Here is an 18,078-nt window from a genome sequence, read left to right on the forward strand (position 1 = left end):
GAACACCAAAATGCCCTCAAAATCACTCAAAACCACACTGGTTAAACATTTTCTTACAATGCGTGCCCTGGTTCTGTGAAAGCCAAGAAAATGCATTACCACAAGTTACAACACTAAAATGGAACTAAAGCTTCCTTGAGACAACACAGCAGAATTCTTGTCTGAGCTCTGAGCAAAAGCAGGTCTGTCCACAAGAAATAGCACTGTGCAGCAATCAGCAGCTCCAAAACTTATTTACTAGCACAGGACACAGGAATATAAAGGATTATCAATAGCTGGTGGGAGATTTATGGCCGCCTCTCACAGCTGGTACTGAGCAGCACACTGCCAGTGAAATCTCAGCAACACTTTTCTGCCCTGCAGGAGCTGCACCCTGAGATTCTCCACGAAAAGAACCCCCCACACAGAAGTTTTTACAGACAGCTGGGGCAGTGGATAACCACAGTTGCATTACCATGCTAAACATCTTCTCTTAAGTGTCGGAATCCAGAACATCCCTCTGGGCGCCCTGGATGGCCAGAGCTGCTGGCAGGGGGCTCTGAGACCTTGGCATGCAGCCAAAGACACATGTGGGGTTTTGATCTTAGCCCATGGAGCAAATTACCAACTCTGCATGAAGAATTACAAGCCACACACACAAGTTTAGGTATTGTAGTAGAAGTAGTCACGAAGTGAAAGGAAGGATTTTTGAGTGCTGTACAGGGGGGTTTTAAGCCTTGTACGCAGGGGTCCAAGTTTTGTACATGGGGGTCAGGGGTTCTAAGATGGAGGGATTTGGGTGTGCCCTGTCCTCTTTCTTTCTCCTTCCTAGCCTCCATGTCTTTGGTGATGTTGGTACTTACAGATTGGTTTAGAGTAGAAAGTCACCATTCAATATAGATAGTAGGCATTGGGGAAAAAGTATAAACATGTAGTACGTAATGTATGATATAAAAGATGGCACCAGCCCCCTGGGAGGGCAGAGTGCCTTTGTCTGAGCTGCTGAACGGGCCACAGCAGTTCAGGAGAAGAATCTTTTAGATAACCAACAATAAACAACCTTGAGAACGGACAACAGAAGACTACTGAGTCTTTCTTCGAAGGCACGGGATGGAGGAGAGACTTTTCCATCTTTTGGGGTCACCCTAATCCGGGGGTGAAACCCCACATCTGGCGTCCCTGGGTGGGCAGGAGACCCGACACCTAAGAGGAGTAACTTCACCTTTGATCACTACTCCAATTCTAAAGCCAGCTGTGCTGGGCATTTCTGTCCCACCATCACACAGGCAGCTGTTTTAGCACCACATTGAGACAAACACAAGACACAAATACACAGTTTGGAAGATAGATGGGGCTTTTTTCAATGAGGAAAAAAATCCCACCACAGTGTTTCAAGTAAAGGAGATGAAGTCATCACTGCACTGACATTTTAACCTTAAGACTTAAATGTTAATTTTTCACCTCCAGTACCTCAAACAGCTCAGGGGAAGTGAGAGCTAAAACACAAGAGAGCACAGGCTAATGGGAAACTGGAAGTCTTCCTCCCAAACCATCTTCATTTCATGTAGTATTTCCTATTACACAACTGTCACACAACGTAATGAAGAACAAGTGTGGGGAACAAAAAAATTGAGCCAATTTCAATCCCGGTGTTTATTTCCACAAACTTGCTTCAAAAGGTGTGTGCATTTCCTTAAAAATTATAAAGTATTCCTGAGACACTATCCTGATATCCCCAGATTCTCAGGAATATTTAGGTGTTAACTCAACCTTGATTCCAGTTGAATGAAGTGTGTAAATACTTCTAAAGATGTGGATTTTCTGAATACCATTAAACAATGACAGATTTTAAGCTTTACCTATTCTTGAGTACCACACAAGAATGTGACTTCTTCTGATATTACTTATTCAAAGCATATTTTAAAAAATTAAGTGTCAGCCAAAAAGAAGTCCCATTATTTTGTTGAACTGGTACAGAACAACCACTGGAAGAAAATCCTAACATTTAAATAATTGGTCTGGTTTTTACAACAAGGAAACATCCACATGCAAACATACACACATACTCATTTATTTCAGAATTCAGGTAAGAAATGACATCAGGTAGTATTTGAACTTCAGTTATTTGTGAGGAATCCCCACATCCTCGAAAAGCACATAAATTCTCTACAGACAATATAGCAAGTGCAGGCAGAGGTACCACTTAGTGTTACTCCTCAGAAGCCTGAATTTAGTTATAACAAGCACTGATGCTGACTGAAAGGGCTCAGAAAGCTTAGGCCCAGATTTATAGTGTCATTTGACAAAAATTCAATAGCTTTTGGAGAGCAGTGCCTTGCCAACACAGATGTTGCCGCAGACATCTGTTAGCTCAACAATGCCGAGGTGCATCCCCCTCTGCAATCCCACCCTACCAGGCAATGGTCTGGAAAACCTCAAAGCATAACACATTAAGTTCAAGAAACCATTTCAGGCATCCTGACTTCTCTCCCTTATCATCTCTAGCACATGTTTACTGTTTATGGCTCATCACCGGCACACGCAATCACTTATACTCCAAATGTTCAAGGAGCTCTGTAGCTGATGAAGAAAATGCATTAATATTCTGAACTACCTGCAGAGATCCAGGCTTGGAAAGGTTCATGATTTTGTACTGCAATGCCTGGGTGCCTCTGCCACACCGTGCTAACCTAAGTCCCTCCTAACAAGTGCAGCTTGCATACATAAAGCAATATTGATTCAGCTGTGCAGTGCTGTTTGCCCAGCCTTTCAGAAGCACAGCTTCTCCAAACACTGCTGCAGACATCAGAGCGTGTCTTCCGAGGAGAGGGGTGGTGTTTGTCAGCCAGGCTTGGCTTAACGACGCACTCTGCGCCAGCCACTGCATTTAATTAACTTCCCTTGGTTGGTCTCAGAGTTGTTTTCTACTATCTGATCTTGTCTGCATGAACCCCATTCTGATTTCATGCAGGAAGGAGGCTTGCAGCCACAGCCTTTTTTTGTAAATAAAACTGCCCTGACTGATAAGGGATCTGTTGATAGGAGCAAAGATATCACGGTATCCATGCCCGCATAAAACACAGCACAAAACTGCTTTCTGAAGCAAAATATCTGGAGATTAAAGCAAAAGGAAAGAATGCTACCCTTCTAAACGAGCAGTTCAAACAGTTTAATAAAGAGAGGACATAAGGAATGGTTATTTTGAAATGAACACTTTTATCTGTACCACATGGTGTCTTTCCAGTGGCACTGCTAGAATTCAGTAGCACAATTTCATGAGAAAGAATAAGAACTTGTCTTTGTTTTGCTGTTCACAAGAGCCAGTTTGTTTAAACCTTCCAACAAGGAAGATAAACAAGCTGATGTTTTACATGAACTGCTTTATCTGTCACTTAAAATGCAAAACAAAACATGACATATTCCTGCTTATCCAGCTGTACTAAATTTAGTATATAAATACAAGGACTGTTCAAGGGTAAGCAAAGGATTTCTGTCTCAGAGATTCTCTAAAAATTCCTTCTTGATGCTTTTTTCTTTCCTTTTCATACAGACACAGGCAGAGCTGTTAAGGAAAAAATACACTCACAGGCAAACTCTTTTGCTTGAACTTCTAACCCAGACAGCAAAGTGTATGTGAAGGTGTGAAAGCCATATTCCTTTTTACCCACAGCTGTGTCACCACACATACCATCACTGCAAATACTATTCTTCATGTTATTATTTTCCTTCTTTAATTATGATGTTATTTACTTTCTGTTGTATCTGTAGCAGCTTTTCAGAATTTTGGGGGGCAAGCATTTCCAAGCTTATAGTATGCCAGGTTACTTTCTATCAGAGGCACATTCACCTTTCCCACCAAGTCTTTTTAGCTGCAGGCTTTCAAGCTTCAAGCATTTTAGATAGGTGTAAATGTCAGTTCCTCCAACTCTAAGAAAGAAGCAACGATGTACCAGAAGATAAATAAATGACATCTAAGTCACTTTACCTCTCCAAGTCCTGGCTTTGCAAAGAGTCCAGGAAAACTAACTCAGTCTTTACGCCTGGCTTATCCTTATGCCATTAAAATTAACATGAAACAATATGTTCCTTTTTAACCACTTGATGAGTCAGTGCAGCTCAGAAATCTGATAAAAGGTTTGTGGAAATAAATTAATATTGCATGAATGCTGCTGGAGCTATTAAACAAGCATAAGCAAGAGCCCATCACTGAAGCCAAAAGAGACCTTTATACGATGAGAGAAAGTGGCAGAAAAGTCAACAATCATTATTACAGCAGGTTCTTTGCCCTGCAAAAATGGCATGTGACCTAAACAGATGTAATCAGCCCTTATCTCTGATACAAACAGTCATGCTGCTTATCTCAGACCTTACAATTCTATTACATTGCTTTTAACAATACAAAACCCATTCTTTTGACACCATTTTTTTTTTCTTCATGGAAAGGAAAATTTATCAAAATCTTTCAGTAAAAATCTCTCTTCAGAAGAAATGAGAAGGGAAAAAGAGTAGAGGGTTTTTTTAAACTATGAAATAGCTCAGTTATTGGTGTTTTGGTTATGCTTTCACAAGTGATGCATGAAATACACTTGAAATCTACAGCTGATGACAGATGTATGACAGCAAATACTGTGACTTACGTCTTCAGTAGGCAAACCTAGCTTAATTTCTGCAAACGTGGTCAGTTTTCTCTGCCTCTGCTGGAGGCACAGAAAAAGATGAGAATTATCAGCCTTCCTGCAGGAGCTAGAAGCAGATCTGCAGATCACATGCTACCAAAAAGCAGCTGCTGTTTCTTACCCACTTTCACACTGTACTTCAGAAATACCCACTTGTGTGACAAGAAAGGAGGCAAACCTTTCCAAGTAAGCTCTGCTTCTGAGCACAGTGACCTCCACAAACTTCAGTTCCTGGGCTCTCAACCCAGCAAAGCAGTCAAAATTTTAATATATCAGAATTTCTGAAAAATTTCAGAGATACAGGTGAATCAGCAGCACTTTGGGCAGGAAAAAATGTGAAGGATTGCTCAGGAGCAAGAAGCCAACTTCCTTTCTGCTACATTTTAAAAAATTCTGATTGTACATTGAAGTACTAAAAAACTATCTCCCAAAGATCCTGTTTATTTTCTCTAGAATGGTTTATCTTCACTTGCATTAAGGAGAGCATTTAAAATACACTCTAGATAACATTTGCCCAGTGGGACACAAAAGAATGAAATATTTTACAGTTATCTTAAAGACTTTGAAAGAATCCCTGCAAGTACTTTTTAAAAACAAGATCAGGCATTAGAAAATATTATTGATCATCTGTCTTACTCATTACTGACATTTCTTTAAGTTAGTTATACCAAAACATGAGTAGTTCTACAGAAAAGGTCCATTCAAATTCAAAGATACAAATTCCTTAATTTAATTCTGCATGCTAAAGAGTGTCAAATGGAGATTTGGCAAACGGCCTCTTCATTTAAGAAAACAAGTAGAGCTAGAAGTTAGGAAGTTACATTTATAGGAACAGCAAAGTCTTCAACAGAGAGATCCCCTAAAGTACAGAAATTGCTATCATCTGTTAGCTAAATACCCCACTATGCATTGTCTGCTGCATATAACAGTTGCCTATGATTAAACCTGATTAAATCTGCTTGCACTGGGGGAAGACTCCAGCCTAACTACTGGAAAATATTGATAGTCACCAAAATTCAACCTGTACAAATCTATCACTGCCCTTCCTGGTGTCAATCATGGGAATTGTCAATACAAAAGTCTTATAAATTTGCATTTGTCTGATGTTAAACAGTACTGGAAATTTAATCTAATTTCATTAAATGTTCATTAGCTAAATCTTATTAATATCTTAATTTATTAATGGATCTATTATTGTTTCTGTGTTTGATGGAAAACAAAACTTCTCCTCTACAATATGAAGTCACAAACAAAAATTTTGTATACAATACTTCATTTAAAAAAATAACCTCCCTTATTACAGATATACATATTGCCATATATATCTATGTCAAAAGACTCTATTAAAACTACTCCCTTCCTCCTTTCATCATATATACACATTTTATAGCAGTTATTGTTTCAAAGACCTCTCTCAAAACATCCTCTGTCTTTCATTGGAAATTAAATAATTTCATATAGCACATTTCCAATCTTCAACTATTATTAGAAAACATCTTTTGTACTATTCCATTAGTCTCATTCATATGTTGTGTTGGCTTTTTGGACTTAACGAAAATAAATTATGCAGGACAGCAGAAGAAAGCTGTTTCTGTATAATTCAAGTAAAATCATAGAAAAAGGAAGCAGTATAATCAACAACTGCAGTGTTCCTTTGAGACTTCCTTTCTTATTATAAAAAATAACAATCTTTTGAAGAAGAGGAGACTGATAATTACTCAACATCATCCTTTTAAAAGAGGAACTGAAGGTAACAAAACAGTTATTTTCACCCATGTTAAGACAAATTAAATGTTAGTATATTTCAGTGTGCTTAATTAAATTTAAATCTATTTCACATAAAAGTAAATGGTTTTGCTCAGGGTTGAGAGAATTATTTTTTAATCCATTAAATTTTTTAATCCATTTTTTTAATCCATTAAATTTTTCCTAACTGCTGACCAGAATAGTCATACCTGGTACTTTTTTTTTTCCCCTCCTTCTCACTCACATATGTCTTTGGTTTACTGAATCCAACATGTAGCAATTACAGAGTGGAGGACAGACCAACCAGCAAACCAAACCTGGAAGACTTACCATTTACACAGACTTCAAAAGACTTGCAAAGGTCATCCTCAAACAGGCAGCCTAAAGACACAAAAGAAAGGTAAAAATTAATACAGGTTTCAAACTGTGGGTAATTAGTGCATAATGAAGACCTGTTAAATGCTCTGAAAAAGTCAGACGTTGGGTTGTCCTTGGGACTACAAACTGGGCAGTAGAGGAAGTCCAGAACAGGTCTGATTAGACAGCTCATCTTACTAACTGGCTATGTCCAGAATAACCTTTGAAGTTTTTCCTCTCATTTCTCTACTGAAGGGTCATTTTTTTTCCATGCATGTCTCTCTCATTAAGTAATTTGAGGGACTTTATCTTCTCTTAATTTTGAGCACATTATTATAACACAGCACAGTAATGCTGCAATACACTGCAAGAATATACACAGAGAAACCAAGAGCATCCTGACAATATTGCCACAGCAATGAGACAAGCCTATAAATTAGTCTATAAACTGCTCAGATTAAGCTTGGATTGAGTAACTGCAACCACTGACCATGCCTAAGAACTCAGGAGTGCTAACTCCTTGGAGAAAGGCTTCCAAATTAAGCCATCCCTTCCAACACTCTAACACCTCACAGACAGCTGACAAATCAGTATAGGTCCATGAAAAATATCCTTGGATTCTTTTGATTTAAAATAGGAAATTTGATCCTGAGGTTGCTGCTTGATGAGCCCCTACTGCACAAGCTCCACTCTTCACCCTAGAAACTTCATCCAGGCTGCCAATCCCAGCTCTTTCACTTGTACACATCATGGGTAAAATATTCTGTTCTCTTGGCACCAAACTGTTCTGCTCCCTCGGTATCACCCAACCAGGTATTGAGACAATAGCGATCATTGCTTTTATCCTCAACCAAAATGAATCCCTGCTGATACTTGTGAAGGCAGCAGGGAAGTGGGCAAGATGTGCCTCTGCTCTGGTCACTCCACACTGGGGCACAGGACAAGGATCAGGTTCAAAGGCACTGTGAAATATCCTGCTACTGTTAAGGGCACTCACTTTGTTCACCCAACCAGCAGTTTATTTTCTGACAAAACTAAAGAGCTAGGAGTGGAGCAAATCTGAGTAATGAAGCTGTATGTTGGACACAAACACTGCCCTTAAGAACACATTTTCCCAATTAAGCCTTTTCATTTCCCTGGAAAATATCTTAATTATAAATGGCCACACAGAGTTATGATATTAAACAATATTGAACTTTTCCACACCTTGCATCAAGAAACCAGCCAGGAACTACACCAGGTCCAAACAAATGAGCAAATCCTATCTCCATGAAACACAAAGTACAGCACCTCTAATCACCCAGGGAGTCCAGTGGATTATGTAAGATGTCCTTAGAAAAAGGACTGAAAGGTTCAGAATCCTCTAACCATGAATTACCTGGCTCCTAATCCTGCTAAAAGAAAAGTTTTGGTGAGATAGAGTGACTTAGGAATTTCTGAAAAGCCTTTCAGCAGATAACTGTATTAGCACATCATTAAGCCTGAACTAATATGTTGTAAGTCTCAGCAGGACTTAGCAGCACATGCTAGGTCTGAGCCCAGCTATGTGAATTTGAGACATGTGGGAGAACCAACAGAGTCCTTCACATCCATCCCACACCCGCCTGCAGAGACCACACACACATAACCTTACACAGATTTACAATACGCACACGAATAAAGGAGCTCTATCATCCTTTTACCATGCCCCAGTGCACAAACTGTGGTTTGTAACATGTTCTTGAGATGTGGATGATTTTGCTCCAGACAAGTCTGCTGTAAGGACCACTTGACCTGAAACAGTGTCTGAAAACTCACTGAAGATGCCTGACTGCAGCCCTGCCACTGACCCGGCCAAGCAGGAGGATGCCTGAGCTGTACATTGACTCATAAAGGGCATCAGACAAGAACAATGAGAGTCAGTGACCAAAACACATCCACAGAGAGCTCACAGCACAAGAGTCTAATTAAAAGAATAACAATGCTCCCTTTAGAAAGGCATTCTTGCAGGAAAAAAAAAAAATAAAGTCTTCAAGCACCAATATAAACTAGTCTTGGAAATGTATACATCAGTGTTCCTGTTTCCAGAAATCTGAAGTTAACTCTTCCCAAAAAAGGTTTTATGGCTAGGAAAAAAAATCCATATTTCTTTTTTTCCTGAGAAATTAAAATTAGAATTAAAACCAGAAACCTGAAATATCTGTGTCCAGCAAAATGCTACTAAATTTGTCCTGCAATGGAGAGAAGACAGGCAGTTTTGTAGTTATTTCCCATCCTGCAGTGCTGTGGATCCAAAAGGTGTCAGATGAGAAGTTGCAGCCAGGAATATTTCTAGTGGAGTGGCATGTTAGAAAAGTGACAGGTTCACCTGACTCTACTGATTTGAAGCACCTGGGAGCCGCTTTCAACCACCTGCTGTCTGTAGCCACCTGCCAGAGATAGGCCATCCTATAATAATACACTGATATTCTCAGAAGCAGAAAAACACAGATACAAAATAAACAAAAACAAGCACAAAATGAACAAAACAAGCCTGCTTAGGTACAAAGAAATCAACAGTCATTCTACTTCTATACAGAACTCTGATTTTGCTTTATTAACTAATAAATTTTCCATGAAATGCACAAAAGAAAATTGGCATTATCATGTTTTAGCTTCTCTTTAATAACTGTTGTTTATTTGATGCTCACTGCAGCAAGGAATCTGATGCAATCAGACTTGTAAACCCATGTCTTGGAGAGCAAATTACCAAAGTCAATGCATAGTAAACTATATCCATGTAGGATTTCTCTAAAATAGATAAGGACCTCCAAAATGCCTTGAAAAATATTTTGTTTCAAGTTACTCATTGCTAGAGCTGATTGCTATGCATTTTTCACCCAACCAGTCAATATGCTAATTTAGCTACTAATTTATCTCCTGCTATTTGCTGGAACACTAAGAAGTATAATACTTCATTTTAAATACTATCTACCCACTATTAGTAATAGTGGTAATAGGTCAGCTCTGAAGAGTGAAGTGGCATCATCTCCAAAACATATTTAGTTCAGTTCATGCCATTTGGGAGCAAAATTACATTGCATTTTCCATCAAAAAAATCTCCCTACCACAAAAAGTCTCCCCAGTACACATAAACTGTTGATACATTACTTTCAAACACCAAAACTAAAGCCCCAATCTCACTTCACACAGCAGCCCTAAAATAACAAATTCTCCATATAATTATCCAGCATATATTGCCTTACTAAATGTAGAATTGAAGGAGTTTTCTTACCTAACTTGCATTGAAATTCAACTCTTTATTAACACTTGCATGATCTCCACATCTCAGTGGTGACAAAACAGGTTAATATACTGTATATAATGTACACTATAATGTACAGTATATTTACATGGTGCATTATTAAATAGTCACAAAGAGATTCCACAGGGCCTCGCAAATTCCTCTGCCTCCCTTTCCTCCCCCTCTGTATCTCCAGTACTGTTTCTCAGAAAGGCAGCAAAACATAATCACAAAATACTGCTGCAAGTACAGGACCTAAAAGTTTATGTTTCTTTTTTTCAACTTATTCTTCTCACGAGACACTAATAAAACTATCTCCTTCTCTTCATCATACAGCAGTTCTGCTTTCCTAATGAAAAAAAAATAAGAAAGTTTAAATTGCACTGGAGCATATTATTTGTTTTCTTTTATACAAGGAGCCTCTGAAGGTTAGGACAGCCAAGGCAGCAGATGAAGTCACTTGAACATCATCTAGAAAAAACAGTAAAAATTCTATTATCAGGAAAACATATTTTTAAAAATTGACAGGAAAAACCAGCTACATTTCTTCTGAAACCGGAAAAATACAAACCTTTTAATTTTTTTGTGTTATTGAAGGATTCCTACATTTTTCTTTCACTCTCTTACTACAACTTTCATGGAAGCACTTAATGTCTATTCACATCTGCAGACCTTAACAACCCCTGGGTCATCAGAACATTTCAGCCAGTAAATGTTCCCTTAATGAAAACAGGCCAACAATCTTTAACATTTTAATAGTCCAGAATGAAACTCCACCCCACATGTACCTGTTTATTTCACATTTGGCTGCAAGATGTGGTCAGGAGACCTTGCAGGGTGAACTCATCACTGCTGGTGAGGGTAAAGAAACAAGGAAACACCTGGGCAGGTCAATGTCTCCTGGGGTCTTTAGGCCCAGCTGTGGAAGACTCTAAATAGTGAGTCACATGCTCATTTTCCTATAACAGGATTAACAAATATGGTCCAATAATTACATTTTAGAAATGCTCAACTCACACAACTGTGATGGCTTTAACTGAAAAAAAAAAGATGATGCCCAACAATAATGAATGATAATCTGAACAAATTGGTAGGAAAAATGAAACAAGGTTTCTTGCAGAAAACTGATGGGAGAAGTCATCTGTTTGAGAGAGAAATATTCTGCTCACTAATGGAGGTGAGAGATAAATTTGTTCAATCTGCTAAAGCTGTGATCTATTCAACACATCCTCACCTGTCTGCCATACATGTATGCTTAACAAGTCTAGAATTACCCAAAATTGCAAGAATGTCTGGGGAAAATGTACTTTAAGCTGATCACAGGCTTTAAGCAAATTTCATCCCAGTTTCCTAAACCCTGGGGTTACATAGGTATGTGCGCATGCAACGTAAGTATGTATTCATCACTCAAAACTTACCAATTGCCTGTGAAAAATCAACTGATTAACTGTTTTCCTTACTTCAGTTTCATTTCAACATTCACTATGATAAAAAAAAAAAAAACAGGAGGTTCCTTGGCCCTACCTTTTAAATTTTCTTTCTTACCTCCTTTCTCCCTTGCTTGTTTTTCTGTTCCAAACTCCTCCATTCTCTTCCAGAGAAGTATTTCTTCTTTAACTCCTCCTCTCCAAGAAAACATCGTCTCACCACCAGGATGCAGCTGCCCCTCCCTGACCCTCCCAAACACATGTATGCCATTCCCAGGCACTGCCCCCACTACCTGTGCCCCCTCCTTTCACTCCTGCAGGTGAGCAGCTCTGTCACCTGATCAGTATTGACTGCTGGCAATTTCTGGCAGCCCTGTCCACCCATGCCCACAGGTGCCCTCTATTGTAAAATCAGGGTGCCCTGACAAAGGAAGGAAAACGATGCATCTGTCTCCATGTTCTCAGAGGGCTAATTTATTATTTTATAGTACTATATTATATTAAAGAATACTATACTATACTATACTATACTGAAGAATACAGAAAAGATACTTATAGAAAGCTAAGATAATAATGAAAACTCGTGACTCTTTGCAGAGTCCCAACACAGCTTGTCCCCAATTGGCCAAGGAGTCAAAACAACTCACAGCAGAGTCCAATGAAACAATCTCCTGTGGGTAAACAATTTCCAAACACATTCTGGACGAGCACAACACAGGAGAAGCACATGAGGTAAGAATTGTTCTCCTTTTCTCTGAGGCCTCTCAGCTTCCCAGGAGAAAAATCCTGGGTGAAGGAATTTTTTCAGAGAATGTGAATGCCACAGCCCTCCACTTCCCTTCCAGCACATTCAGCCATTCCCCATCCACCTCCCTTCCAGAGTGTGACTGAGAGACAGCTAAGAGACAGGAGGTAAAAGAAGGGCAGAATTTGCTCTGTCTTGCTACCTGAATTCAGAGCTCTTCAGAGCAGGTGTAGGGTCAGTTACATTCTGGTGTCTCCTCAGGTTCTCAGGATATCCAGAATGTTTTACACTGGAAAAGAGATTTTATCAAGCCCTCAGAACCTATGGTGGTTTATCAACAACTGGTTGGAAAATAGTTAAGTGATGAAAGAACAGTAAATCAATGTGGTCAAGAATAATATTAAAGTTGCACATAGTACTAAAGGGGGACTTTCTCCCAAGAGGGAAATTGAGAAAAACATTTGTCAGCATAAAATACACTGAGCTTTGATCTTCTTTCTTCACTCCACCTTTTGTGTTTTTTGAATGCAATATGTGCCTGATGTTTTTGTAATACTGCAAACTCTTGAGATAAGGATTTTTTTCCTTTCTTTTTTTAATTATGTGCATGTACAAAGCTTCATACAAAGGAGCATTCATCCCTGGTGAAGAATCCAGGCTTTACTCTAATCCAAATTAACAGTCATGAAGATGACAAAAGAAATCCCTGCCAGTGGTTAACTGTACGATCTTTTACATGAAAAGTTTCCAAAGTAAAGTAAGGCAAGATTTCCCATAAGTGTTACCATATGGTGCTAACACTTCCTCATCTCAGATTTACCCCTCCTTTCAATCATTTTTCATACACACTGATTTGTATATTGAAATATTACTCTAGTCAGAATAATTCATCGCAGAATAGAATTTTCATTCATTTAGGAAAGATTTCAGTACTAAACTTGCAGCCAAGACTTGCCCCTGAAGCCTCAATGACATTACATAGTAGTACCCCCGTTACCTCCTTTATATCACTTGCCCTTCAACATGTATGGATTGGTGCATGAAGTAGGCAACATAGCACAGACATGCTGTGGTGGATACTATTATTATTATTAATATTATTTATTATTATTATTATTATTATTATTATTATTATTATTATTATTATTATTATTATTTCTCACTATGTAAATCTGTACTTTGTCCTTTCTACATTTAGAGGAAAAAAGTAGATCTTTTCCTCTGCACGTAAGTAGTCTGAGCATGTTCACCACTAAAGAAAGGAATTGCTTTGTGGTGAGAATACTATTAGCTTATCTGATTACTAATGCCATGATTGCAATGATGTAGGGCTTTTCTTCTGGGGAGCACTGAGAAAAGGTCACTACTAAGAATAATTGAAGATGTGAGCAGTAATAACAGGTCATGAAGAGAAGAGACACTGAAAGTCCATCACTAAGAAAGCTTTAGAACAGCATTTGCATTTGCCCAGCACTCAAAAAGTAGCTCATTCACCATTTGATGAGCCATTTTGTCATTTTTTCACAGTAAACATTAAAAGAACTTGCATTACTACCTCTGAAAAATTAAAATTCTCTCACTGCTACATTCTCTAACTCTGTTTCTTTAGCAAGACCACCATTCACTCAAAGGAAAATGGGGAGCACAGATATAATCTGCCAAACAAGTAGCTCCACTAATACTTAATTATACTGAACACTAACGTGCTCTCAATTTATATTGAAAAAAAGGAGATTAATCCATTATTGTAGAATAAATAGAAGATAATTTTAAAACATTGCAAATATTACCTCTTACAATCATGACTGAAATCTTTTACCCTTAATTGTGACAGAAGGGGTCAAATGTGATTTACTCAAGTAACACAGCCCCAAACAAAAGATTTTTGCCATTTTGGTGTCCCATATTGGGGAAAAACAGCATCTTTACAATACAAAATGTAGGATCCGTTCCTTCAAAACTAAAAATTGTTAATTGGAGTACTCACAAACTGTAGACATAATAAAGGTCAGAGCAGGCCTTCAGTAACTGCAATTAAACACCTTCTGGTCACCAGTTACTAAAATTAAATTCATTTCTGGGCAGGAACTGAAATCGCCCAATGCCCACTGAAATCCTAACTGCAACTAAGCAAAACTTTCTTTTGTGCCTGGCAGAGAGTCTGAAAGCTGAACACCATCGAGACTAAATTCCACTTCACTGTTTAAATACATCAACAAGCAGTCTGATTTTTTACCTGCCACTGCCTGTACAATATCCCTGCCCACAAAATCTGCTGGCAGCAAAACCTTCTGGTATTATCCATAGCCAAAAGACATAGCACTGAAGCTTACATCCAGCCGAGTGTGACATTACCAGCACTGCCTTCCTCAATACCATTGCACACAAGCCAGCAAGCATTGCACTGCAGAGGCCTCTGTGATATTTATTCTGTGAAGGAACTGCTGCCATCATTATATCTATCAACCTCATTTTGCCCATCACTAACTGCCAGTCTACTCCAGCATACTTGTTTTAGAAAATTGCAGTACAGGAGTGAATTCTGAATCCTAATTATAACATAATTCTAGATGTCTTCCACAGTGAGGGTTAAGACAAGCTGGGTCAAAGAAGTAATGAACCATTAGCTAGAGGAAACAGGAACTCTGTCTGGGGGTTATGTGCACTGGAAGATAACTCTTTCAGGAAAAATATCCAAAACACTTACATGGTTAAGGAATTTATATCCCATTCTCTGAAAGTACTCAGTCTTCAAGAGTCAGATTCAGTGACCGAGGTTTTTGGGTTTTTTTTAATGGTTCTTTAAAGTTGTGTCTTCTGTTTTGGGAAAACTCCCATTATTTCCATAATCGAAGGAAGGAAAAGAGACATGTTTATCATTTCCCTCTAACAAGTGCCAACATTTTCTTTTCATTATTTGGCAGACATTCTTAATGAGTATCTTCTTGGTGCTTAAAAAAACATAACCAGAATTTACAGCAATTCTCATCCACTTATACAGCCTCTAAAACTAAGCAATTACCCAATATTTAGGGGTAATTTTTCTCTCCTAACAATATCTTAAGCAGATTTCAAAGGCAGAAGCCATTTTTTGCAGAGAACCTCTCTGCTATTACTGGCTTTTATGTTCTGTTTTACTTAGAAAACAGTACAGCATCTTTCAACCAAAGATGCCTGTACCAAGAGCTGCAGTATGACCAAGTGCTTGTCACATAGGATCCCCTCTATTTTCCTTCCCCAGACGTTTTAAAAAAACCCTCTCTTTTTTGCTTCATCTCTACTTCTGTTAATTTGAGCTGGGTTACAATTTCTAGTTAAAATTACAACGTAGACTTGGAGAAAACAACTTGGAAGGAGAAAAGAAACACATAACTCCAAGTCTGAAGTGCAAGGGGCTAGTTCAGAGTCATTTATTGCAGGGAAGTAATTCTAATCTGAACAACAGCACCCATGGATGTGGGAGCTACACTTACAGAAGAGTTCCAAAAAAGTAAGGCAGGACCCAAACACTGGTCTAAATCTCTGTAGCCATCTGGAGGTCTGATAGATGTAGAAAACTGTAAAAATTGCTGTTTGGAAAAACAGCTTCATGCCTTTATCATGCGTTTCTGAATCACATTATAATGTTAATTTAGAGTGTTGAAATCACCTGTGTTCATCTAATGGAAGAGACATTATTATATACACTTGGTAATTTCTTTAATAAAGAGTTTAAACAGTCCAGAGTAATCCACATTAATTATTCATGTACTGGAGAAACATAATGAAAGTCAATGAAGAAATTCATAGTTTCTTGGAGTTCTTGAGGGAAAAATAATAATATTAGGTAAAATTCAATGGACTGTGACATCAAGATTTATCTCTACAATTTGTTCTGGGAATTTGAATTGCGAATGAAGCTGCAGCCTCCTCTAGGATGGAACAGAGTTATGAGAAACAGGTCACACAGGGATATTGGTAGCACATCAAAGTTAACAGTTCTTGCTAAGATGCCCAAAACTCCCTTTCCACAGGAAAAAAAAAAATCATAAAAGCTTATCTACTAGATATTTTTTAAAGCTTCCAAGAACTCAGCTGTCCCTATCAATACAAATTATCTCTTGACAAACAATCCATGTGCAGCACCTTGTGGCTTTGTTCAAGTCCTGTTGGGCTGTTGTGTTTGTAACCACCTACATGGGCATCACGATGACGAGGGACAGAATTAGGACAATGCTTTGCTATGCTGATAAAGAATTAAATCTAATCTGTATTGATTCAAAACCCATTGCAGACAGATATTTAAATTTATCACAGAGTAAAATGATCTGCTTCTACTTACTTTTGTGAAATTGCACCTATTTGAAAGAACTGAGAGTGAATGGTCTTGATTTTGACCAGTAATTGAGCTCTAATTACTCCTGACTCACCCTGATGTTTCTGAGGCTGGCAGTAGAGCCAGCTGTCCTAGAATACATCCTGCTGTTGTGTCTGTGAAGCAGCTCTGCCTACTCTGTGAGACCAGTGAGATGTTTTTTTCCCTAGGCTAGTTGTTGAGAGGCAGGCACAATAATGACACACATCAGAGATGTAGTTAAGAAAAAGCCTAATGATTAAAGCAATTTGGGGAGGAAGCCAAGAAAATTAGAGATGATTCTGAAATATGACAAATACTGTTCATGCTGAGTAGCATCAGAATTCATCTTCTGTTTCCTTCCTAAAAAGTACAGAAAAGACTATTTTTCTCTGTCTGGAAAAAAGAAAAAATATCATTAGAAGACCAGACCTCTCAGATTCTAGAAGTTCATCTGTTGCACTCCTTTAACCACCAAGGAGAAACTTAAGCAAATGCATTTATGAAGGAAAAAAAATCTGAAGGCTGGATGCTGGCAGGAGTTTATATAGGTGCTTTTCCCCATTAAGAGTAGACAAAAGCCTTTGCTACACTGTAGCCATAGAGACACCAGCTCTCATTTACTTAGCCTCCAATGCCTGTTGATTTTGATGGAATTGAAACATCTGAGCAGGGAATTAGGGTCCAAATGCCTATTTTTTCTTTCTCTTTAAGTTTGTTTTTTTTTCTTTGCTGTTTTTCCTTTGTAAACTTTATTTCCATTTTACAGACTTCTCTGCGCTCATTCCCTATCCTCTCCTGGATATTCTTTGCTACTGAGAGTTACCAGGTAGGAGGCACATAATGGAAAAGAGAGAGGAATGGGGATTTTCACATCACTATTCACCAATCAGGAACTTCCTCCCAGCTTCCTCCACTGCTCCGCCAAGCTGCTCTGAACTCCAGAGCTGGTTCTGTCTGCTGAATCCAGCCTCTCCCCAGTAACAGTAATTAGCCTAGAGCATACACAATGAAAAAAAAAAGAATGGGACCTATTAATTCATAAAGGAATTACCAACATAAAAACCCCATTTCAGAGGAGTGGGTTTTTTTGGGTTTTGTTTTGTTTTGTTTTGTTGGGGTTTTCTTTTTTCTTCCCTGTATGGAAATATAGAGAATCAAGGGGGTTGAGGAAACTTAGAAAATTGGAAACAGTAAAACTCAGAAGAAAATACCGGAGGAAGAACAAAGGTAATAGTGAACACTTCACTGTGCAACAACTGAAGAAGAAAAATCTACAAGAGGAAATGGGAGAAAATAAAAGGGTCTGAGAAAGGAAGTGCAGGAGAATAATCTCCACAGAAATGTCTGTAATGCATGATGTGTTAAAAATGATAAGAAGTCCAAGGTGTAGAGATAAGCCAGTGGCAGAGATAAGAACAGCCGTGCATTTCCCTGCTAGCATCTTACACTGACTTTACAGGACGCTGTCTTGGGATTTCTGAGAATTTAGATGAAGGGGACTGTCTCATTTCTTGAAGGAATCCTAAGAACAGAAGTTGTTTTACAATAAT

General features: G+C 38.4%; 1 protein-coding gene across 1 annotated transcript in view; it reads right to left on the reverse strand.

Annotated features, from left to right (window-relative positions):
• PTPRN2 (protein tyrosine phosphatase receptor type N2) overlaps window positions 1-18,078 on the reverse strand; it is a 633,980-nt gene that overhangs the window by 560,705 nt on the left and 55,197 nt on the right. Inside the window, exon 2 of the mRNA XM_038127342.1 lies at window positions 6,732-6,782. Within this exon, the coding sequence (XP_037983270.1) occupies window positions 6,732-6,782 (51 nt within the window). The remainder of the gene's footprint in view (window positions 1-6,731; window positions 6,783-18,078) is intronic.

Source organism: Motacilla alba, chromosome 2 (assembly GCF_015832195.1).
Source record: "Motacilla alba alba isolate MOTALB_02 chromosome 2, Motacilla_alba_V1.0_pri, whole genome shotgun sequence".
Taxonomy (NCBI): domain Eukaryota; kingdom Metazoa; phylum Chordata; class Aves; order Passeriformes; family Motacillidae; genus Motacilla; species Motacilla alba.